Source organism: Macrotis lagotis, chromosome X (assembly GCF_037893015.1).
Source record: "Macrotis lagotis isolate mMagLag1 chromosome X, bilby.v1.9.chrom.fasta, whole genome shotgun sequence".
In the NCBI taxonomy this organism is placed as follows: domain Eukaryota; kingdom Metazoa; phylum Chordata; class Mammalia; order Peramelemorphia; family Peramelidae; genus Macrotis; species Macrotis lagotis.
The window spans coordinates 136845617-136869875 of NC_133666.1; the positions used below are offsets into that span (position 1 = coordinate 136845617).

Below are 24259 nucleotides of genomic sequence, written 5' to 3' on the forward strand. Positions count from 1 at the left end.
CTGACTCCAGGGCCAGTGCTCTATACACTGCGCCACCTAGCTGCCCCAACCCAATTCTATAGATTTTTACTGATTTCCCCATACCTAACATGCTCCCCTTCCTCCTCTCCACCTCCTCATTTCCTTCCTTCCTTCCTTCCTTCCTTCCTTCCTTCCTTCCTTCCTTCCTTCCTTCCTTCCTTCCTTCCTTCCATCCTCAACTCAATTTCTTCCTTGTAAGGATGTCTTCCTTGTTATTCCTGCTAATGCCTTTCCTCTGAGATGATCTCTGAATTACTCAGCATATAACTTGTATGTACATGGTTATTGGAACATCATCTCCTTCTTATGGATGTGTAGGCAAGAATTGTTTTTGATTAGCACAGTGTTTCAAAAAGAGCAAGCACAGACTGCCGGACAAATTTTCTTATGAGCTCTCTCTCCATTGGATTTGCTCCTGATGATGCGGACCCTTCCTATGTCTCAAGCTCAAAGACACTTGGAGCAGATCAGAGGGCTATAGAGAGCTTGCTAGGAGGGCTGTTCCTTTTATCCATGGACAACTCTGATCAGATAAGAGGAGCTTATTCGAAGGCCTTACTCCCATCCACTCAGTCCTTTCCTTCCCCATGACAACTAGAGCCTTTCATCTTCCCTGTATATTTTTTCAAAAAACTGGTATGTTGAAAATGCTTTTACTGGCCCTTGTCTGAGAGTGGGACAGTCAGTACAAAGACACCTGAGCAAATCAACATGTCCTCATCATGAGGCTCAGACCATCTCTGGTCCCTCCCATATTCAGGAAGCAAAAAGGTCAGGTCTTCCCTTCAGGGTGAGCCTCATATTTTGACCAAGACCATATGTTCTAGATGCAATGTATTGTAGAAAACCACTAGATTCACAGTGAAGGACCCTGGTTCTATGACCACGAGACTTCATTTTTCTTAGTCTCAAGTCTAAAAATGAAGAGAATACCACCTGTCTTGCCTACCCTATGGGTTACTGTGAGGCTAAAGTGAGATAATGGAATAGTAAGCATTTATTTAGCATCTGCTCTGTACCAGACTCTTTGCTAAGCCATGGTGATGTAAAATGAAAATCCTTACCCTTATGTAGTAGGTGGCATATGAAGTAATGTTTGGAGGAAACTGAAGATTCTGAAAGTTTGAAGTGAGACATGTATAACCTCCATCAAATTGTCTGATGGCTCAATAAGCAGGGGATGGGCCAGAGGAAGGGAGAGTGTTTGGTACTCAAAATTTTTTTGCAATTAATAATATTTTATTTTTTTCCAATTATATATATAAAGATAGTTTTCATTTTCATGTGAAGACAGAAATCTTAAAGTCCTCTCCATAAGATTTTGAGTTCCCTATTTTTTCTCTCTCCTTCCCCCCTCCTGAGAAAGCAAGAAATCTAATAAAGGTTATACATGCACAATCATGTTAAATGTATTTTCATATAATCATATTGTGAAGGAAGAATTAGAACAAAAGGGGAAAAAACCACGAGAAAGAAAAAACAAAAAACAAATTTAAAAAAGTTAACTAGTATACTTCAGTCTACACTCAGACTCCACAGTTCTTTCTCTAGATGTGGATGGCATTTTCCATGATGAGTCTATTGGAATTGTCTTCAATTATTACATTGCTGAGAAAGGCTAAGTCAATCATAGTTGATCATTGCCCAATGTTGCTGGTAATGTGTACACTGGAATGCAAAATTTTTAAAAAACAAATGTAAAAGTCATTTTGAGAATTGGAGAAGAAATAAAATATTGAAAAGAAAAAGTTTTAGATGGGAAAAGAATGAATTCTAGACATGGGGAATGGGAGAAGGAATGAAATGTGTGAAAGACAGCAAGAAGATCAGTCAACTGGGGAGAGGGAACCATATAGAACAAGCCTGAAAAAGGAGGTTGCAGGGGCAGTTAGGTAGTGCAGTGAATAGAGCACTGGCCCTGGAGTCAAGAAGAACTCAGTTCAAATCCAGCCTCAGACACTTAATAATTGCCTGTGTGACCTTGGGCAAGTCACTTAACCCCACTTAAATAAATAAAATTTTAAAAAAGTAGATTGCAGTCAATCTTCAGAGGGTTTAAAATGCCAGGAAGGAGAGCTACTGGGATTGATTGAACAGCAGTCATGTTCAGATAAGGCAATTTCGGAATATCATTTTGGCCTCTGTTAAAGAGACAAACTAAGGAGGGCAAAGACCTCAGGCAAGGAGATGAATTAAGAGAATACAGCAATAGTTCAGAAAGAAGATTATAAGGGCCTGAACTCAGTAAATAGCTGGGTATGTGAAAAATCAAAGAGAGTAGATAGGGCTAATGGGAAGGATGACAGCACCTTTGACAGAAAGAGAGATATTGGTAGAGAAGAAGGTTAAATTATGGGGAAGACACAACCAAAATGAGAGCAGGCAATTGAAACGAAAATTTAAAGTAAATGTAAAATGTAAAAATTCTTTGAATACTAAAGAGTGCAATACAAATATATGGGATTATATTCCTTTTCATCAAAAGTTAAGATTTGCTATTTTCCCATGTTATATTCCACTCAGCCAGCAGGTGGCAGGCAGGATACAAGAATATCAGTAATTGGGATCCCAGATGAAATTCTTTGAATCTTATAATATCCTTAAATGAGAAAACCGTAGTTTGTACATCTGGAGTGTCAGGAAGCTCACTACCTATTAAGGCAACACATTCCATTTTGGGGCAATTTTCTAAAACTTAAAAATATCTTCCTTATATTGAGCCAAAATCTATACCCACTTTACCTTCAACTCATCTGTTCAATTTCTGTCCAGGGGAAACAGCAAAATAAGTTTAATTCCCTCTTTTATATACGAGCAAGTCTTTGAGTATGTGAAGACAGAAATCTTAAAGTCCTCTCCATAAGTAGTTCCTTTAATTCTCATACAACTAAGGCTGAATTAACTTCCCATTTTACTCTTCTTTAAATAGGAACAAACAAAAAATTTCCTCTTTCTCCTCCTACATTTACTCCACCCAATTCTAATTGTCTCAGAAAAGACCAGTATCTGGACTATCTCTTCCTATGGATTGGCATCTCAGAATTGTCTCCACTTTCTGGTCCTCAATTGAAGTTTTTTAAAAATCTATCTGAGAGTATATTTATTAATATATATTCTGGATATAGCTTGTTATGTTCATCTCTGAGTCCTGTAGATTTGTGTAACTGCCCAAGACCCTAGGGGATATCTATAGCCTAAGTCATTTAATAAACTTTGAATCCTATAGGGATTCTTCTTCTCACCTGAACACTAAAGGGATTCTAATTAAGCATTTGTACTAAATGCTGGGGATATAAAGAAAGGCAAAAGACAGTCTTGCCCTAGAGGAGCTTATAATCTAATGTGGGAAGACAACATGCAAACCAAATAAAAATATGTGCAAACAAAGGATAAATAGGGAATAAAGTCACAGAAGGCACCAGAATTAAAAAGGTTGGAAAAGGCATTGTATAAGAAGGTGAGATTTTTACCTCCAAGTACCACAAAGACACAGTCGTCCCCCCCCCCCCCCCCCCCCCGCCGTTAACCTCTAGGTTTCCCCTCTCTTACCTTTTCTGCTGCCAGGTATGAGGAACGCTGCACACTATAGAGCTGAACATGAGGGCCGTGACAAAAGAAAAAAGCACCAGGTAGATGAGACCCTCTACTCCATCATAGCAGAAGCCAGTCAGAGCCTGGACATAATCCTAAAGCAGGGCAGAACAAAAGAATTCTTAGTTTTAGCCAACAAACAAATAAACAAACAAATAAATAATAAAATAAAATAAATAAAACCAGTGATCCCATGTTGATCTACAGCCCCACTTGTTATTTCTTTGTTTCTTAGCCTTGTGTGGCTAGTCTGGTCTGAAATGGCTTTCAAGGCCATTGTTGTTGTTGTTCAGTCGTTCAGTTGTGTCCCCTTGACCCCATGGAGTTTTCCTGGCAAAAATACTGGAATGGTTTATCATTTCCTTCTCCAGTGGATCAAGGCAAACAGAGGTCAAGTGACTTTCTCAGGGTCACACATCTAGTGAGTGTCTGAAGCCAGATTTGGAGTCAAATCTTCTTAACTACAAGTCCAACATCCTATCCACTGAGTCACCTAGTTGTCTCCTTCAAGGCCATATGGATGCACCAAATCCATTGCTTTTGAGTGGTACTTATAGTAGCTGTGACTCCAAACAAAGCTAACCAAATAAGGGTCATGGGGGACAACTTGGTGGCAACATTCTGGGAATTGTTGGAGAAAGGAAATTCTGAGAGAGGAGAAACAAGAGCATGAAATTAATCTTCTCTTTTATTGGAATAATAGCAAAGTGTTGGATTTGGAATTAAAATTAAAAACCCCAGTTCTGCCAGTAAATTACTCATTTGACCTTGGAGCTGTCTCTGGACTTCAGTTTCCTCCTCTGTAAAAATGGGGTAGCTAAGTAGCCCAGGAAACAGGAGACATCTTCCTTAATTCAAATTATATCTTAGACACTTGCTAACTGTGTGGTCCTGGGCAAGTCATTTAATCCTATTTGCTTCAATTTCTTCATCTGTAAATAAACTAGTTAGAGAAAGAAATGACAAACTATTCCGGTATCCTTACCAAAAAACTTCCAAAATGGGGTCATGGAGAGTCAGAAACGACTGAATAACAAAAATGAGGAAATTAGACTAGATGAACTTTAGAGTTCTTCTCCAATAACTCAATATCTAAGCAAGCTCGGGTGTAATATGCATGTGGTGTGAGCCTGTTATTTTTTTTTTTTGTCTTTTGTTTTGCAAGGTAATGGGGTTAAGTGGCTTGCCCAAGGCCACACAGCTAGGTAATTATTAAGTGTCTGAGGCCAGATTTGAATTCAGGTACTCCTGACTCCAGGGCTGCCCTGTGAGCCTGTTATTTTAACCACATCTTTGGGGTAACCCAGTCTGGAACTAGATCAGAAATCTTCATGTACTAACAATAAAGTATCAGAGAGCAGCATACCAGTTTCTGAGTCCTTCCAAGTTTTTCTAAGTCTTTGATTATGTTATTCTCTTGAGCTATCTTTCTCTCCTGTGATTACTGAAATTTTATCCATATGGGTAACTAGGCGGCATACTGGAACAAGGCAGGGCTTAAGGTCAGGTAGATCCAAGTTCAAATCCAGCCCCAGACACTAACTATATGACTCTGGGCAAGTCACTTCCCCTGTTTACCTCAGTTTCTTCAATTGTCAAATGAGTTAGAGAAAGAAGTGGCAAAGCATTCCAATATCTTTACCTAGAAAAATCCCACATTTTATCACAAAGAGTCAGAAATGATTGAATAACAATATCCATACTGCAAAGGCCAAGTCAAGTCCTACTTTCTCTATGAAGCCTTCTCTGATCAGTCCAGCTCAAAGGGATCTCAAAATACCTTAGAGTTAGAAGGAATCTCATAGGTAGTATAACCACGTGAAAAAAAATTGGACTTGGAGTCAAGTGATCTGGATTTGAAACTCAGATACTTCTTTTTCATTTCATCCTGGTCAAAGCACAACCTCTTTGACCTTCAACTTCCTTCTTTGTAAAAAGAGATAATACAATACCACCCTCTATAAATCTTCAAATGTTAAATGGATTTAGTTTTTTATTTGGATTGGACCTGTGATTTATTTAGTACAGGAAACTCCAAATAAGGAGACTCTTTCAACCATTGAAGATTGACACTTACTCTGAATCTTATTGTCTTAGTTGACTGGAGCAGTAAGAGAAGAAATGAACCCGCCCAGAGTCACACAGCTCATGTGTCAGAGGCAAGACTTGAACCCAGGTCTTCTGGACTTCAAGGCTGATTCTCTATCCACTACACCATGCACACTACTTCAAATGCAAATTATCATGACCATCACCATCCAAGTGGACCAAAAATCATTTCTACATCTTGTCCAAAGGGGTCACCAAGCTATTTTAAAGACCTCTGTCTAGTGAGAGGGATCTCATTACCTTCTGAGGCAGCCATGCCACTTCTAGGCAATGATTACGGCATTTTAAGTAGTTATACTTCTAGTCTGAACTATAAATCTAATCCAAAAGACTTTAAACTAAAAAAGATGAGGGAGAAAGATGACTGCCTGCCTGTGTGTATCCTTCAGGTTAATTATCATGAAGAGTAATGACAAAAAAGGAAGAAGAATTGCAATTGAGACATTCAGAAATTTACAGGAGACAAAATCAAAGAAAGAAGTCAGGAGTAAAAGACACAGCTTCAAATATTTATACAGAATGCTCAAAGTTGGGCAGATGAGTAGTGCACAGTACAAAGAGCACCAGACCTGGAATCAGGAAGATGAGTCTTCCTGAGTTCAAATCCAGCCACTTGGTAGCTGTCTACTGTCTAGTTGCCTCATACTATCAACTAACAAATGTCATTTCCCTCTATCAACTTTAGTTTCATCATTTGTAAAATGGGACTAATACCACCACTAACCCAGAGGACTGCTGTGAGAATTCACCGAGATAATATTTGAATGTACTTTTCAAAGTATAAAGCATTATATAAATGCAATGTTTGATGTTGAAAATAACAATAATCTGCATCTAGAGAAAGAACTATGGAATCTGAAATGCATACTATTTTCACTTTTTTAAATCTGTCTTTTGATTTTTCCTTCTCAAAGTCCCCCCCCCCCCCAATTCTGCTTCTTCTTTCACAATGTGAGTAATATGGAAATATGTGTAATACAATTGTACATGTATAACCTTTATCAATCAGATTTCTTGATATCCTAAGGTAGGGGCAAGGAAGGGTGGGAGTAAGAAAACTTTACAAAAATGGATGTTGAAAAGCAGGGTAATGGAAAGAACAGTGGACCAGAAATACAATCACACATAATTCTAGTTCTAACTCTGCCATTACTATAGTCTGTATATATAGTCACTTCTCCTTCAGGTCTGTTTCCCCAATTATAAAATGAGGACCCTATGGGCCATAGTTTGCCCACCCCTAATTTAGATGGTCTCTAGGGTCCACTCTGGTTTTAAGGTTCTTTAATTAAAGAATTCCATGATTCAAAATCCCAAACAAATACCCAGGACCCCAGTCAGTCTTTCTTAAGCCTATATGGCAGATTTATGTTCATTAAGATGCGGGTGGGAAGAAAGGGTGAGACAGGAAATTGTCCAAAGGGAACAATGTGGATGAACAAGGAATTCATCAAAAGTGAGGGGGAGAGAAGACTGATTCTGATTGAAAAAGAGAAAATTTTAATAAAAAAAAAAAAGACATGTACATCTCTTTGGCACAGGAGAGGAGGAAGGATACAGGGATAACTTTAGGTGATGTAAAAACAAAAATTAAAAAATTGACTGAAAATGATAGGAGGTAATAACAGAGAATGAATATAAAAGCATGCAGCAGTCCTGCCCAAACAGAGTCAGGAACAACAAAGATTAGAATGAGCTGAGGCTGATACAGAAGGCTAAGACACCAAAATAATGTTTTAGTTCTATTGGGAAAATAAGAGAAAGAATCCTTTGTCTTAATAAAAATGATCCACTTGCTATTATTATTATTATTATTATTATTATTATCATTATTATTATTACTACTATTAATAGAGAGGGGCAAAGAGGGAAGTGAATAGGCTTGAGATATTTAAAATACTTTACATGAATTATCAAGGGCTCAAAGAGAAACCTACATATTCTAGATGGTCTCACCAGCCACACTTCTTCATAGCTCTCCTAACAGGTAACAGCAGGCTCCAGTTAGATGCTGCTAAGAGTCTTCCCTAATGGTCACTCACCAGATGCAGGCTGCGGCAATCCACCAGGGCAGTCAAATGCTGTAGATTGATCTCTGTGGAATTCAGAACTTCCTGGATGCGAATCAGATAATCCTGGAAAAAATACCAAAGCAAGAAGAACAAATTATGGTCACCTTTAGACTCAAAAGGCTGTGCTCTGGGTCTAATGTCAGTGGGTAATGGGGTTGAATTATAATTAATCCATTCATATCCTCTCACCCAGACTTCTCCAAGGTCAATGAAGATGTGAGCTGTCTAAAACAAGGAATGAAGTAGATGGCCATGGAACAGAACAAGGTGAACTAGCTTAACCCTTGAGGATGGAACCCCTAAAAGTGATCTCATTATCATTGAGCTCTAACTGTTAAATAAATTAAAAAGTGACAATTAAAACAGAGTGGGGGTTTGGAGGGGGAGTTTACCCTCTTCTTAGGAGCAAAGTATTTTAACAATTTGCAGGACCCTTTCCCAACTCTTACCTTGGAGGTGGGATATTCTCTAAGTGCAGACCTCAAGAGCTCCAGAATATCATCTTGCATTTCCACCAGGGCTTTGTGACTCCCAGACAGCTTCTGTTCAATACAAATGTGACCAGCTCAGGACCCATAAGGAGAAGGGATATATGATATAGTGGTTAGAGCATGGGGCCTGAAGTCAGGAAAACTTGAGGTCACATCTGGCCTCCGCCCTTTACTGGATGTGTGACCTAGGTAAGTCACTTAATTTCTGCCTCAGAAATTAAAGGGTTGTTGCAAGGATCCAGTGAGATAATTTTTGTAAAGTACTTATGTGTATAGCACATAACAGTTATTATATAAATGTTTGTTATAATGTTGATGATGATGACTAGCATAGCACTTAATGTTTGCAAAGTGTCATCTATGTTGTCTCATTGCATTTTCACAACAACCCTGAGAGATGGGTGTTATGATTATCCTCATTTTGCAGATGAGCAAACTGAGGCAGATTCAGTGATTTATCCAGGCACAACTTCAGGTAAGTAAATGTCTGAGGTTGTATTTGAACTCAAGTCATCCTGACTCCAGCTGGAGCAAACTCTCTCACTGTGGTCCTCAAGTCACCTAATCTTTCTGATACCATTTTCTTTTGTAAAATGGCTATAATGCCACATATCCCATCCAACCTTATAGATTAACAGTAATAGCAGTAAAGGATGTTAAAGTGTTTTTCCAATTCAAAAAAAAAGGACTATAGTTAGTAATATTATTAAGCCTAACCAGAGTATTAGATTAGACTATTTCTCATTCTCCATTTCCTCCTCCTCCTTGGTTGTTTCCCTTCTTGTTTTAACCGTGCTTATTTTGCTTCTAAAAAAGTTTTTCAAAATTTATACAATAAAAATTGTGCGGCTTCCTTTAGTGATCATCTCTATCTGTTGTTTACTTAAGAATTCTCCTTTTATTCATAGTAATGAAAGGCATTGCCTTTCTTCTCCAATTTATGATCTCATCTTTCATCTTTAGGCCATTTATGGAGCTTACTATGACATACTGTGTGATAGGGAAAGCTAAACCTAGTTTCAACCTTATGGCTTCCCGATTTTACCAGCAGTTTTTTGTTGAATAGGGAGGTTTTATACTAGTAACTGGTGTTCCCTGGCTTTTCAAACACATTTGATTGTGTCCCCTCCATTTTCCTTTCACTATTGCCCACTGCTAAGACCTCTCCATGGACAATACTCCACCTTCCCCAAGGAACTTGCTACTGCAAATGATCAACAATTCCTTGTCTCACAGGAGCTCAATCCCAGAATGATACCAGGCTCAGAGCAAGCGTGTGAGAGCCAAATCATCCCTGTGGCAATCTCATTAGTTTTCTCCTTGGTTCCTATGAGCCAGGGCTCCCTCCAAACAAGGATAAAACATGTGAAGCAATGATCATCAAAAGAGACGGAATAGCTTTTTTTTGGAAAAAGACTGGATCAGCCTTGAGGAATCAAGCTAGAATTCAGTAGGAGGAAAGGTTTCATAAGGGAGAAGCTGGCTTGTTCCCAAGGTTCCCCTCAGGTTTATCATCCCTGGACAGCACAATGACCTACACTGGTACCTTCTGGAATTTGTAGAAACCAAATAAGTTTCTGAGATTGAAGTCTCATGTTCAAATAGGTTTTGGGGAGCAGAGCCAAGCTGGTCTAGTCTGTGAGTGCCTTCTCTCTCCATAGGGAAGTCAGACTTGTGGGAGATCAGATGGAAAACCCCAAAGTTCTCCCTTTCCCAGAATGCTATGGTTTTGGTGTGTGAGAAATACAGCTTATTGCCAGTGAACTACTCACCTGCTGAAAGGGGTTTATATATCCGGCAGAACAGTCCAGGTAATAATGAAGGATCTCTGAGAATAGAAAGAAGAAATTTCTGATTGTAGCCATTAGATAGTCATCAATCGCTTTCTTTTTAGACTTTAAAGGCTGCAAAGTGCCTTACATTTCTTTTTTTTTTTATCAATCACTGTTGAAGAGGTAGGTATTAGGCAGGCTCCAGTGTCTCAGAATACACAGGTAAAGTCTAGAAGGCAGCTAGATGGTACAATGGCTAGAGCAGTGGGCCTGGAGTCAGGAAGACTGGATTCAAATCTTTTTTTTTTTTTATTTTATTTAAGACAATGGGGTTAAGAGTGACTTGTGGGGTGGCTAGATGGCACAGTGGATAGAGCACCAGCCCTGGAGTCAGGAGGACCAGAGTTAAAATCTGGCCTCAGTCACTTACTAATTACCTAGCTGTGTAACCTTGGGCAAGCCACTTAACCCCATTTGCCTTGAAAAATCCTGAAAAAAAAAAAAAGAATAACTTGCCCAAGGTCACAAAGCTAGGAAACTATTAAGTGCCTGAGGCCAGATTTGAACTCAGGTCCTCCTGACTCCAGGGCTGGTGTTCTATCCACTGCACCACCTAGCTGCCCCCTGGATTCAAATCTAACCTCAGACACCTACTAATTGTATGACCCTGGTCAAGTCACTATTTGCCTCAATTCTTCAAAGATAAAATAAGTATAATGATAGCACCTATCTCCAGGATGTTGGAAGGAACAAAGGAAATAATATTTGCAAAGTGCTTAACACAATGCCTTACACATTGTAGGTTCTTAATAAATGCAAATTTCTTTCCTTCCTAGGAAGCTGTAAGGAGCCTCAAAAGCTATTTAATCCAATCTTAATCTGTTTTATAGATGAGGAAACTGAGGCTCAAGGAATTTATGTAACACACAGATTGAATCATAGATTTAGAGAAGGAACTCCAGAGGTCATGTAGTCCATTCTCATCTGCCATTCCAAAAGAAGCAATGCTCTTGGGCAAGGCATTTTAGCTCTTGGGCCTCAGTTTCCTTATCTGTAAAATGAGGGGTCTGGACTAGAAGACCTATTAACCTCTAACTTTTTGAACAATGCTCAAGGGAGTTTCCTGTTATACCACAAAATCAGAAAAAACTGTAATTTATGCCTATGCCTTTTAGTTTTATGTTATATTCATTTCTGAAAACTTTCCTCCTTGTTGAGCCTTACCTTGTAACAAAGGTTAAAAAAGAAAACGTTCAGTAAAACAGACCAACATGTCAGAGAATGTCACCATTTCACATTCATAGTCCCCAGCTTTCAGAGATGACAGAAATTATAACTCACTAGTTAGGTGACCTTAGGCAAATCCCTTAAACTTTCTGAGTTTTAACTTCATCTAGAAAACGGGAATAATAATACTTTCACTACCTACTTTGTAGGGTATTGTGAGCAAAGTGCTTTATAATTTTAAGAGGCCATATAAAGACAAAATATCATTACTGTCAATTTCTACAATATAAACAAAGTTCAATAATCCACATCGGAGAGGTGAAAGTGATGGGGATGATCAGTAGCACTGGATGACTTTTGATAATGCTATTTAGCTTTGGAATATAATTGGTAATTAAAAAAAAATTCAACTTTCTAATTATGCCTACTCACACCGCCAGATGGTGTGCTCAAGCCTGGAAACATTTTCTAAGGCAAAGAAATGCCAGTTTGGGATTTTACAGAAGATCCAAAACAATAAGCAACAGGTGGATAATGGAACATTTTCTTTAAAAAGTCATTTAATAAAATAACCTTCATATGTTCATGTACAAAATTTGTTTTTAAAGCCTCCCTCCCTCCCCATTCACTCTGTGATTTAAAAAAATAAAACTAAACCTGCTGGGGACATGGGACAAGCTGGCATGTTATATAGATGGAGGGCAATCTAGCAAGTTTCTAGATGCTTGAAAGGAGACAGCTAAGTGGCTCAGTATTGGGCCAGGAATTAAGAAGATTTGAATTCAAAACTAGCTTTGTGACCCTAGGTAAGTCACTTAACCTCTATTTTTTTTAATCTACTAGGGATGAAAATGACAAATCACCCCAGTATATTTTCCAAAGAAATCTCATAATGGGTCACAAAGAGACAGAATTGAACAACAACCACAAGAATTCTCAGAGAAGAGGGCTGAAAATCCCCTCTGCCCAGTCCATGGAGGGTTGGTGTAGGGGAGAAAGAAGTGAATAAGAAGTATAGCATAGACTTGGAGAGAGCCAACATGGAGGCCCAAAACTGGGGGATTTAGATGCTCTCTGTTCACATGTACTGTTGTGCCAATTTCCCTAGACTTACTTTATTGATAGACTTTGAGAATAAATGAGGAGATACTCTCCAGATTTGAGATGTTTTATTTTGAGTTATAATGAATTTTATTTGTATATTTATTTATACATCATTTATATATATATAATGAATTTTTTAAAAGTGATATGGGAGGGATTAGGAAATAAAATTATTTTAATTCTACCAACAGTTGTAACATTAAGATTATTATTACATAATATGCAATACTAATTCCATATTAGTTATAAGCTTATATTTATAGAAGTCTGTAAATTTAAGATGCTAAGATTTGTTTAGTCTGCTCCTTATGGGAATTAGGTGAAAGTGATTAAGTATCTAAAGATTTCTTAACAATTACTATTTTTCAGAGTTGCATACTTTAAAAAAATTGAATTGAAGATCTATCTTTTGCATATACTGGACAAGAGTAAAAGCATTCTAGCTATGGGAAGCTATGAGCAGCATATGAGTCATAAAGTCAGTTAATCATCTGGCAAGCTCAAACATTTTCTGTAATTATCATATTAATATCTCCTTGATTTCATTCAGTATTGAGTCATCACATGTAGAATACAATAATAATAGTAGTTAACATTTATATGGTGGTTTCACTTTGCAAAGGGCTTCACAAATATCTCATTTGAGACTGACACCAACCCTGCAGCTAGGAGCTTGATTACCTCCATTTTATAGATTATAAGACAGGTTAAGCAACTTGCCCAGGCACCTCCATCTAGTATCTGAGGCCAGTCTTTCTGACTCCAGGTCCAGCAGTCTGTGTCAGCTGCACATTGACTTAGAAAATCTCAAATTAATATAATCAGTGTTTTATGGTTTGTTTATTTATTCATTTATTTAGTCAGACATTTCTCAATATCAATTTAATTTGGTTCAGGTTGCACTTAGGAGTATTGAGGGCCTCAGAGTTAAAATTTGGCATCTCTAATTTACTGCATAACCCAGCTGCTTCCTGGTTCATTTGGTCCTGGAGAGTAGAACCAAGATCAATGGGTAGAGGTTACAAAGAAAAAATTTAGTTGAGAAAAACCTCCTCATAGCTTTATTTCGGTGTTTTGTTTTGTTTTGTTTTTTGGCAAGGAGAGGGCAAACATGATTATAATAATTCATCAAGGTGGAAACCTATCCCCCTCTAACAGGATAGATTCACAACTCATATTGGAGGGCTTCCTGAAGACAGTGAATTAAGTGACTGTCCAAGATAATGCAGTTAATATATCATCAAGATTTGAACCCAGCTCCTCTTGAATCCAAGGCTGAAACCTTTATCCACTATGCCACCCACTTCTTAATGGTCAATAGTTATAGAGAAGTAGACTTTAGCTCCCTTTTACAAAGAAAAATTTCTCAATAATTTGAGTATCTAAAAGCTGGTTAAAAGTAGAATGAGCCATTTTGTGAGGTAATGAGTTCCCTATCAGTATTCAAGCAAAGGATGGGTTTACGTATCACGTAGAAGCTGGACTAGATGACCTTTGACATTCTTCCCAACTCTTAAATGCTCTGCAATATGAAATTCTCGGGGCATGGAACAGCATGAAGGCAGGGGGATGGAAGAGAGCAGGATAGGGTCAGTAACTAGCTCTATTTAACTGGAACAGAATAAAGGAAGGGGAGTGGCATGAGAGAATTTGGAAATCTCAATCAAAGCCTAACCAAGCAGTTCATTGGGAACATTTTGTAGTCTGAGGGAAAAACATTAATTGAAGAAAATAATTATGAGGCTGGGAGAAAAATCTAGATGAGAACTGATGAGGACATGAACTAAAGTAAACAAAGTAAGAGTGAAAGGGAGGGAACAAATAGAAAAATTTCAAAGTTGAAAGGGACCTTCGATGTCATCTAATACATTGCCCTCTTTTTTTCCCACTGGATCTGTGAATTCATCGGTTGAGTGAGGAGAACTCCTTCTATCACAGGTCAGCACCTGCTCTGTAATGAACAGCTTTAAATTTACTTGGTTCAGTTGACTTGCCTAGGGTCACACAGTCATTTCTTCCTGATTATAACTATATACCACAAACAACCACATCTCACATTTGTGGTTGTGTTTCAGTTCTTTCAGTCATGGCTGACTCTTCTTGATCTCATTTGGGATTTTTTGAGCCAACATACTGGAATAGTTTGACATTTCCTTCTCTACCTCTTTTTATAGATGAAGAAACTGAGGCAAACAGGGTTAAATAATTAGTCTAGGATCGCTTAACTAGTTAGTGTCTGAGGCCAGATTTTAATTCAGGAAGAGAAGTCTTCTTTGTCTCCAGACCAGGTCATTCTATCCAGTTCTCCACCTAGCATGATGACATAGAAGGGAGACCACATTTGGACTGGAAAACCAGAAAAACCTACAGTAAGCTGGCATTTGAGCTAAGTCCTGAAAACAGTTTTCAGTAGGGGGTAATCATCATAATAAAGTATTCATACAGTGTTTTAAAGTTTGCAAATTTTATATAGCTATGTCATCTGAGGGTTTCAACAATCCTATGAAGAGGTATTATCCTTATTTGACAGATGAGAAAACTGAGACTCAGGGAGGGTCCATGCTGACAGTCATTGAACTAATATATATCAGAAGAGAAATCTGAAGTCAGGTCTTTCTCTACACTTAACCCAAGGGCTCTTTCTGCTACACCATCCTGCCTCTCTTAGGAGAGGGAAAGAGTTAAGAGGAAAAAGGAATGTTTCAAGAATGAAGAGGTAGTGAACAAAGGCAGAAAAGCTTGGAGTAGGTACGTAGAACAGCTTGGCTGTGAGACCAGCATGTGAGAGGACATGGTGTGAAGGTCAGAAAGGCAGATTGGAAAAGAGACTCAGAGACACCAAGCAACCAGCCCTCAGTCACAAAGTAAGAGTCAAACTAACCAGTTTCACCCCTAGATTCTTTGGGTCCTTGCATTAAACTATAGCCTGGTCTGCAACCTCTCCTGACTCCAAATTTCTAAAGTACCTAGTGATTCTTGGGTACTTATGATAATGCCGACTTGTGACACTTTCTGTATGGCTGACTTGTATCACTATTTACCTTCTCAAGTGTGTATCTTGTCCTCCCAAGAAGACTGAAAGCATCTCTAGAATAAAGACTGCCTTCTTCAGTAACCCCCACAGTTCCTGGCAGATCACGGGTACCCAATGACTGCTTGTTGAATGAATGAGTTTGTTGGCTCAATAATGCAGGAAATGGGCTTCCCTCCCTCTTTCCCTGGCCTCTGTGGACTGGGAAGGAGGAAGGAGGGAGAGAGGGGGCTGCCAGCCAAAGGAGATAAAAGCCCCAGTCTCTCAGCAGTAATAACCATCATCTGTCTCCATTGTGAAATGCTTCCATCTGAAGAGTGAAAAGCACTTTAACTAAAAACACCATCCATCATTGAGAGCTGGCTTCCCCCTCCCTTCTCCCCAAAAGCCTGGGAACAAGTGCAAGAGTTGCATCACCATCACCTAAAGCAGTGGACTTTGGGGACCATTCACACCTACCCCATCATCTTATTCCCTTAGGAGAAAAACCAGTCTCTCCATCTTTCTCCTTGAACCCTGACATTGGCATTGAGGTGGCTCTGAGAGGGAAGTTGTGGTATAGTCAAGGATATGGAGTTAGCTACAGACTCTTACCCTCTCTGGTCTCAGTTTCCACATCTGTAAAATGAAGGTGTTGAATTACATCAATGAATTACACCGTGGGCTAGTTGTTAGTTGGCCTCTTAAGGCTAATTTCAATATCTAATCTAACCACAGTCTGGTCACTGACAAGTCACAACTCCCGTGTGCTTCAGATAACTAATTCTCTGAAATATAAGCAACAGATGGGCTGCTAATCTACATGGGTGAAGGTAGTCACCCTCAGAAAGTTCCCTCAAACTAATGAAATCACAGTTCTGAATCACACTTTCAAAAAAAAAGAAATCCTGATCTTGATTCTCACGTATCTCCCGTTTAATCCTTGGCCTCTGTCGTCTGCTCCTGACCTTAGTCCAGTTATATCATTTTGTCTCCTATCCCGTTCCTTCTTTTTCTGATTTCAAACCCTGCCCACACTGGGCAGACTCTCAACAGGAATTCAATGAATAGGAACCTTTAGGGACAACCCCCCCCCCAACAGGGAAGGTAATATGATACTGTGGGAAGAATACAGAGCACCTAGGTTCAAATTCAAGTTATTTGGGTGATCTTGTCACTTAATTTGACAGGTTCTCATGTATAAAGTTAGGGAATTGGATGAGATAACCCCTGAAGTCTCTTCCAGATCTGTGATTTCCTCATTGCCTTAGATCTTGGTACCGGTACAGCATATCTTCCAAAATTGATTAGACCACAGCATTAAAATAGGACCCCAAATCTAGAGTTGAAAAGGACCTGAAAGATCATCTAATTCAACACCTTTATCTTCCTGAGAGCCAGTTTAATTATAGGATTTGCTTAAGGTGACAGAACTGTAATTTGAATTTAGCTCCTCTGACTCAAAAATCTATTTTTTAAAATTGCACCACATGGCTATCTCCATATGTCCAGGAGTAGGATCTTCAGGAAGAATCATCCCTGACCAATGTACCATGAAAAGCAGCTAGATGGCATGATAGATATGCCAAAAAAATATGAGTCTCCCATAAAGAACTGATACAAAGTGAAGTCAGCAGAACCAGGACAACATTGCACAGAGGACACAATAGATGATCAACTATAAATGACTTAGCGTTTCCTCAGCAATACAATGATCCAAGATAATTCAAAAGGACTCAAGCTGAAAAATGCTATTCACATCCAGAGAAAGAGCTGAAATATGAATGCAGATCATAGCATACTATTTTCATTTTATTTGTGAGTGTGTGTATTTTCTGTAGACCTGTTTCTTCCTATACAACATGACTAATATGAAAATATGTTTTAAGTGATTGTACATATATAACAAATCAAACTGCTTACTGTCTTAGGGAAGGAGAAAATGTGGAACTGTCAAAGTTCTAAATGAATATAACCTCTTTCAACCTCATTTTGCTCATCTGTAATAAAAATAGCATCTACCTATCTCCCAGAGGATCAAGTGAAGAGTGCTTTGCAAACCTAAAGCACCAAAGCAACTAGTTATCATTATAATAAATATCTTTCTCCTCAAATTATCCTATATTGGCCAACATGGAAATACGCATGATTTCACATGCATAATTGACATCATATTGCTTGCTTTCTCAGTGGGTGGGGAAGAGGGGTGGAAGGGAGGGAAAGATTCTGGTACTCAAAATTTTAAAAAAGGAAAAATGTCAAAAATAAATTATAAAAATTTAAATTTATAAAATCCTATATTTACTTATCTTTTAACAAGCTAAAATTTCCCTAGTAGAAAGCAAATTCCTTAAGGTGGGGGGAAAGATGACTTCATATCATTAGCCCCTTTTACAGTGCCTTATAGAGTAGTAGGCATTAAATAAATTTGTTAAGCTAAATTAATAGCAGTGTGCTGAGAATTGTGGTGTGCATAGAAATTCTGTTCCTCAAAGCTCTCACTCCCTTCCACTACTCTATGGAATAGGGACACTGGTTTTCCTGATTCTCCTTGAACAGGATCTTCCTTTTCCTAAGCATCCAGGTGTTTTTACTAGCTGTCCCTTTTGCCTTGCACTCTCTTCCTCCTAATCTCCAATCCAAATTTCTCTAGTTTCTTTCAAGTCTCAAATAAAGTCCTCCTTTCTGGAAGATTCTTTTTCTAATTTTCTTTAATTTCAGTGCATTATCCCCAACTTATCCCATCTATATCTTTTTTCATACACAGTTGTTTTCATATTGTCTCCTCTGTTAGACACTGAGCTGCCTTGGAGCATGACTTGTTTTGTTTGCCTTTTTTTGGATTCCCAGCACTTAGTACAGTACCTGGAACTCAGGAGGTATTTAATAAATAATAGCTGACTGACTGATGAAATAAGAGTGTTGAATTGTGGTTGTTATTTCTGTTCAGTCACATCTTTGTGACTTCATTTGGAGTTTTCTTGGAAAATATACAGGAATGGTTCACCATTTCCTTCTCATTTTACAGATGAGGAAACTGAGGCAAATAGGGTTAAGTGACTTGTCCATGGTCGCAAAGCTACTAAGTGTCTAACATCAGATTTGAACTCAGGAAGATGAGTCTTCCTGACTCTAGGCTTGTCACACTGTCAACTAATTGATAGCAAAATAAGAGAATTTTCACTACCATCCCTGCCAAAAAGGAGCTAAGCATCTCATGAGGAAGACAAAAGTTGACTCATGAAATGGTAACTAATGGCACAAGGCAATAGATGACAAGTGCCAAATAACTGTACAGATAGCAGGTCAAAGGGTTAATCCTTGTGTCTCCCCATCAATTGGATGATTGGTCATAGGGTTCAGATATCCTCAAGGGTGTACAAAGCATCTTATGTTGCAGAATCTCATAGTAAATCCTTTGCTGCAAATTACCCAGTTAAGTCACAAAAAGGACTCAGAAAGACAAGGGGATGGATGTTCTAGCAGACATTCAATTTAGTCATTTTTAAGTTGTGTCCTACTCTTTTTGGCCCCAATTGAGGGGTTTTTTTTTTGGAGGGGAGTTGGGTTTTTTGTTTTTGTTGTTTTGTTAGCAAAGATACTGGAGTGATTTGTCATTTCCTTCTCCAATTCATTTTACAGATGAAGAAATGGAGGCAAACATTAAAGTGACTTGCCCAGGGCACACAACTAGTAAGTATTTGAGATTGGATTTGGATTCAGGAAGGTGAGTCTTCCTGACTCCAGGCTTAACACTCTATCCACTACACACCCTCGCTGTGGAAACATTAAAGATGCTCAGATGCAAAGACTGGGCTGTTCCCCCAGGATAGATCACTGGGGGAAGATCCTAATGGTAAAGAAGTCTAGGTAAAAAAAGAGCTGAGGGGAGAGGTGGAGAGAGAGTTATCTAACATAAATGCATGCAGTTATTATATTGTACTATTATGGTTTCTTTTGTGGGATACTTAAGAGGATGTTGGGAAAAATTAGAAAGAACATCTGACATAGCTGGTTAACCTCTCCAGGTCTCAGTATTCCCACCTGGAAAATGAAGGAATTGAATTCAGTAACCTCCAAAGTCTTCTAGAACTAGATCTAAATTCTATGACATTGAGTCTACTTAACCTTAAGAAAGGCAGAGATCATGCCTGAGAATTCTCTTGTATTTTCCAATGACCCTAACATATATCTAGACACCCTGCGGGAGAATGTATTTGAATTCTTTATATGTTAGGATGTTTAATATCACTTTGAAGGGGTGAAAAAAACACCAGGAAATTGAAGGATGAAGAAGAAGAGCACAGTCTCAGCAAGGATAGAGAGGGAACCTCTGGGATGAATCACAGTGCAGAACCAGTACACCCTTCCCTCTGCTGGCATTTGTATTCAGTGACTTAAAATTCATCTCCCTGACAAAATTTTAACAAGGCTGCCATGTTTTTACACACCTCCTTCTTCCACCTCCTAGTTTCTCCTCGTCTCATGATTGGGTGAGTTACTGCTGACAGTAACTCCTGTGGGAAGGACAATGGCAGCTGCCAAGAGATTCTTCCCAGTTTTGAAAATCCACTTCTGGAGTTCCCCTGCCCATTCCATCCCCACTCCCCTGGAGGATCCAAACCCAGGGGATTGTTCTTTCCTGAGAGTCTTGGTAATTTCTCAGGCAGGAAAAAGATGAGTCTTCATTCAGTTAGCTGAAAGACAATGAGGAATCAAGGCCTGTCCCTTGGAACCAAGGGGGAAATTCATAAAAGATACTGATGAAAGGATCAGTGAAAAGTCAGTGAAAAGTAGACTGGGTTAGGCATTGGAAGATACAGCTCTGCTACTCACTGTGAACCTTGGAGAAATCATTTAACCAAAGAGAGACCTCAATTTCCTTTTCTGTAAAAACAAAGAGTTTGTCTCTTCTTTGCAGTTGGGGACTGGGTAGCATGGTAATTGATGTGGAATAATGTATACCCTTTCAGACTTGGTTGATATTGGTTGGTTTTGCTGAAATGCTGTTGCTATTGTTATTTTCCTTAAAAATTATTCCTGGGGATGGTTCGACAGGAATAATGATATGGTAAGGGGAGGAATATATCCTGACATGAAGTTGTTGCAAAAACAAACTATATAATGCTTTTTTCCCAAAGAACAGAAGTCTATTACAACTTGGGCATTCTATGAATATCTTTGGGTCAGTAAGGCATGGCTGGTGGTCAAGGTCTCTCCCAAATGGGTGGGACAGAATTCAAAAAAGTATGCTCCTTCTAACTTCTCTACTTGAGGTTCCTTTTCATAGCCTTAGAAAATACAGAATTATTTTTGTGCTACAATGAGATAAAAGAATATTTATTTGTTATCCCCCCCCACACACACTTTAAAAAAAAAGAAAACCATGAACCCTAAATAATTTGCAATCTACTGCTATTATTATCCATATTTTACAGATGAGGAAACTGAGGTAGAGCCATAGCTATTATCTATTCAGGATTTGAACTCATGTTCCTGACTCTAGGGTTCAGTGCTCTATCCACTGTGATAATTGAAAAGTTTCTGTGTGTAGCATTGTACATAAAAAGCTGACCTGAGTTCCATTGGATGACCACTTGCTAAGAATGGTCAGAAGATGTTTCTGCTGAGGTTCATGAGAGACACGATGTCCTGGTGACTGGAGTGCTTCCACTGTAGTCAGAAAGACCTAGCATCTGATACATACTGGATGGGTGCCCTCAGACAAGTCACTCACACTCTAAAGGACTCCACAGCTGCCCTTCACCCTTCTGTCTCTAGTTTATGCCAGGGCAAGGGGTGGTGAGACAACCTCCTGCAGAGGATTTGAGCAGGGACAATTCTTTCAGTACCCCAGGCTAGAATGAAACCTAACAGCTGTTATTTATGATGCATTAGGCTATTCCTGGACTGCTCACACCAGCTGCTACCATTTTCCCCACTGCATCTGTCTCTCTGGGACAACTTCTGCCTAGGGCTCATTGGGGTTAGTAAATGGCAGTTACCCAGGTCTCAGGATGAGAGCTTGGGTTTCAGAAGCTATCTTCCATGGGACCCATCCCTTATTACAGTGGGGCACTGTGGGGTTACAGAAAAAGCAAGTGATAAAGACATCATCACCCCATTCCATTCCCAACCTTGGTCAAAATCATTAATCCTTCTCCTTATCTACAAGTAGGTATAATATTTCCTGTCCCTCTCTCTCATGCAGTTATCATGAGGAGGGAGAAGAGATGATGAATGTACTTTGAAAAAGTTTTAAATTTTGAACAAAGGTAAGTTATTACTTATTTTACTTACTACTACTGCCAGATTCAAACTCTCAACAGTGCTTCAAGAACAGGGACTGTTGTATGTAAACTTTTAAAAAATATATTTTGATAGCTGTATTTTAATATAATTGGCTTCCTTGGTAATCCTGTATCTTCTTATTTTTTTTAATGCATTTAAAAACTTTCTGAGAAGACATCTGTCAAGTTAGCTAATTATACAAAAGAAGTTACAAACCCATTCCCTAGAAGAATGTTTGGTCAGAGCTAAAGACTTGGACAAAGAAACGGGTTGTACTAGACAGAGACAAGCTCCTTGCAAGCCCAGCCTGTTATGTGTGAGTATCTTGAAAACAACAATGGATCAGGACAGTTGCATTTAAATCCCAGTCTAGTCATTTAATAATCTATGTGATCCTAGATCAATCACTTAACCTCTTGGTGCCTTAGTTTTCTCAACTGTAAAAGGAAGAAGGTAAATTCCTTGACATCCACCGAGTTGCTTCCTTTTAAGTCTTTCTGTTCCTAGGGAGAACACACTATCTACTGACATCTAGGGAAACCTTAAGAAATATTCTTTGATAAATGACTCTTACTGTGCCATAAGAAATAATGATGTGGGGTGGCTAGGTGGCACAGTGGATAAAGCACTGGCCCTGGAGTCAGGAGTACCTGGGTTCAAATCCGGTCTCAGACACTTAATAAATTACCTAGCTGTGTGGCCTTGGGTAAGCCACTTAACCCCATTTGCCTTGTAAAAACCTAAAAAAAAAATGACAAATGTGAAAAATGCAGAAATGAATTTACAAATACTTAGATGAACTGATGCAGAGGAAGTGGAGCCAAGAAAACAACATACACAATGACTATAAGAATATAAATGAAGAAAACAAAATGAGCCTTGTGTATATTATGGAATCTGGACCAAGTTTGACTTCAGAGAAGAGTTGAGAAAATCATTTTCCTCCTTCCCTTTTTTATTTTTTTTTCACCAGAGTTTGAAGACTGGTGGTATAAAACATTGCATATATTGTCAGACACAGTTAATACAAAGAACTGCTTCTCCCCTCTTCCTTCCTTCTTTCCTCTCACTTTCTTCTGTTTCTAAGTCATGTTCTACTCTTCCTGATCTCCTTTGGATTTTCTTGAGATACTGAAGTAATTTGCCATTTTCTTCTCTAGTTCATTTTACAGCTGAGAAAACTAAGGAAAACAGGGTGAAATGACTTGTGCAAAGTCACATAGTTATTGTCTGAGGCTGGCTTTGAACTCAGGAAGATGAGTGTGCCTGGTTCCAGGCCTGGTATTCAATCAACTGCACCACTGAGTTTTCTTTCTAATTAGTTGTTTAATGGGATAGCTTCCTGGATTGGGGAGGGAGCCAGATATATTCAGAAATAAAAGTAATACAAAAACATATTATTGATTTTTTTTAAAGGGGGGGTTGGACTAGATGACCTCTAAGGTCACTTTGAATCTAAATCTATGCACCTATGGTGTTGTTCCAAAACTGTACTGGGGGAAGGGACCTGAGAGAGGTAAAATCACATTAAGAAGCAACAATAGGTCCATTTTCTTCCTTCTCTTAAAACTTATTAATCCAATCAAATGGGAAAGAAGAAAGGGGAAAAACCATCTTTTTTTCCCCCTTTTCACCATTTGGCCTTCTTTTAGCTCTCCAGAGGGACCTCAAGAAAATTTAGAGCTGGGTTTTGTGGTGTGGGGAAGCAGGGCACCAGACCAGTGTTACTTTGTTGTGCTTCTAGAAGATTGGACATTACTACAAAGGTCTATGAGTAGACCAGATGTTTCTACTCATGAAGAAATTTTCTTTCTAATGGAAAACCTTGCTTCCTGTATTTAGATTAATCAATTATCATTAATATTTTACCTTTTTCAGAATATTGCAACCTTCCTCCCCCCAACTTGGCCACTGTAATGCAATGGTTGTCCCAGTTCTGTAGACCCTCATCAGTCTCCTTATTTTGTGCTCCCTTCTCAAACATCTAACTATATACTTCTCTCATTTGCATTTTTCTGCATTCTCTAAAGATTATACATTGTTTAGCTACACTTAAATGAAAAGCATGACTCTGACACTTGTTTATATGTCCATGGTCCAGTTCTTTTCCTTGTGCAATAAATTATACTGCCTGGATGAAACTGAAGTCCTATTTCTCTGAGTTAATTTTTCAACAATTGGTTGAATATTTCTATGTGACACCCCCTTTTCCCCTAAGTCTCTGAACAAGAAGAATGAGAAGAATTCACTTAGAAGTTTTTTTTTAAATAATTATTTCACTACAAAATTTGATTTAGGAGAAAGAACTCTGAACCAAGGATTCAAAGCAATCTGGATAAAGCTAGTAGCAGCTCTGCTACTAATTCACCCTATGATCCTGAGCAAATCACCCACACTCTTTCCTAACCTGGGACCTGCTCTGGATGACTATACCTTTGAGAGTCCAGAATCATTTCTCTGCCTAGATGAGGTATCAGCATAATCGCTTTTTTCTTCTGCTCCTAGTTTTTTAAGTTTTTAAGTAAAAACACAAACTTAAATTTACTTACATTTGTTTAAAATATATAGTTG

The 24259-nt window shown here is 38.6% G+C and overlaps 1 protein-coding gene across 2 annotated transcripts in view; it reads right to left on the minus strand.

The window, feature by feature from the left end:
• Positions 1 to 24259, minus strand: part of LOC141500071 (protein tweety homolog 3-like) — a 181083-nt gene that overhangs the window by 22146 nt on the left and 134678 nt on the right. For both annotated transcript variants that reach the window (XM_074202956.1, XM_074202955.1), the window contains exons 8-11: positions 10057 to 10112; positions 8243 to 8335; positions 7764 to 7856; positions 3571 to 3707 (exon numbers count right to left, since the gene is read on the minus strand). In XM_074202956.1, coding sequence (XP_074059057.1) covers positions 3571 to 3707; positions 7764 to 7856; positions 8243 to 8335; positions 10057 to 10112 — 379 coding nt within the window. The remainder of the gene's footprint in view (positions 1 to 3570; positions 3708 to 7763; positions 7857 to 8242; positions 8336 to 10056; positions 10113 to 24259) is intronic.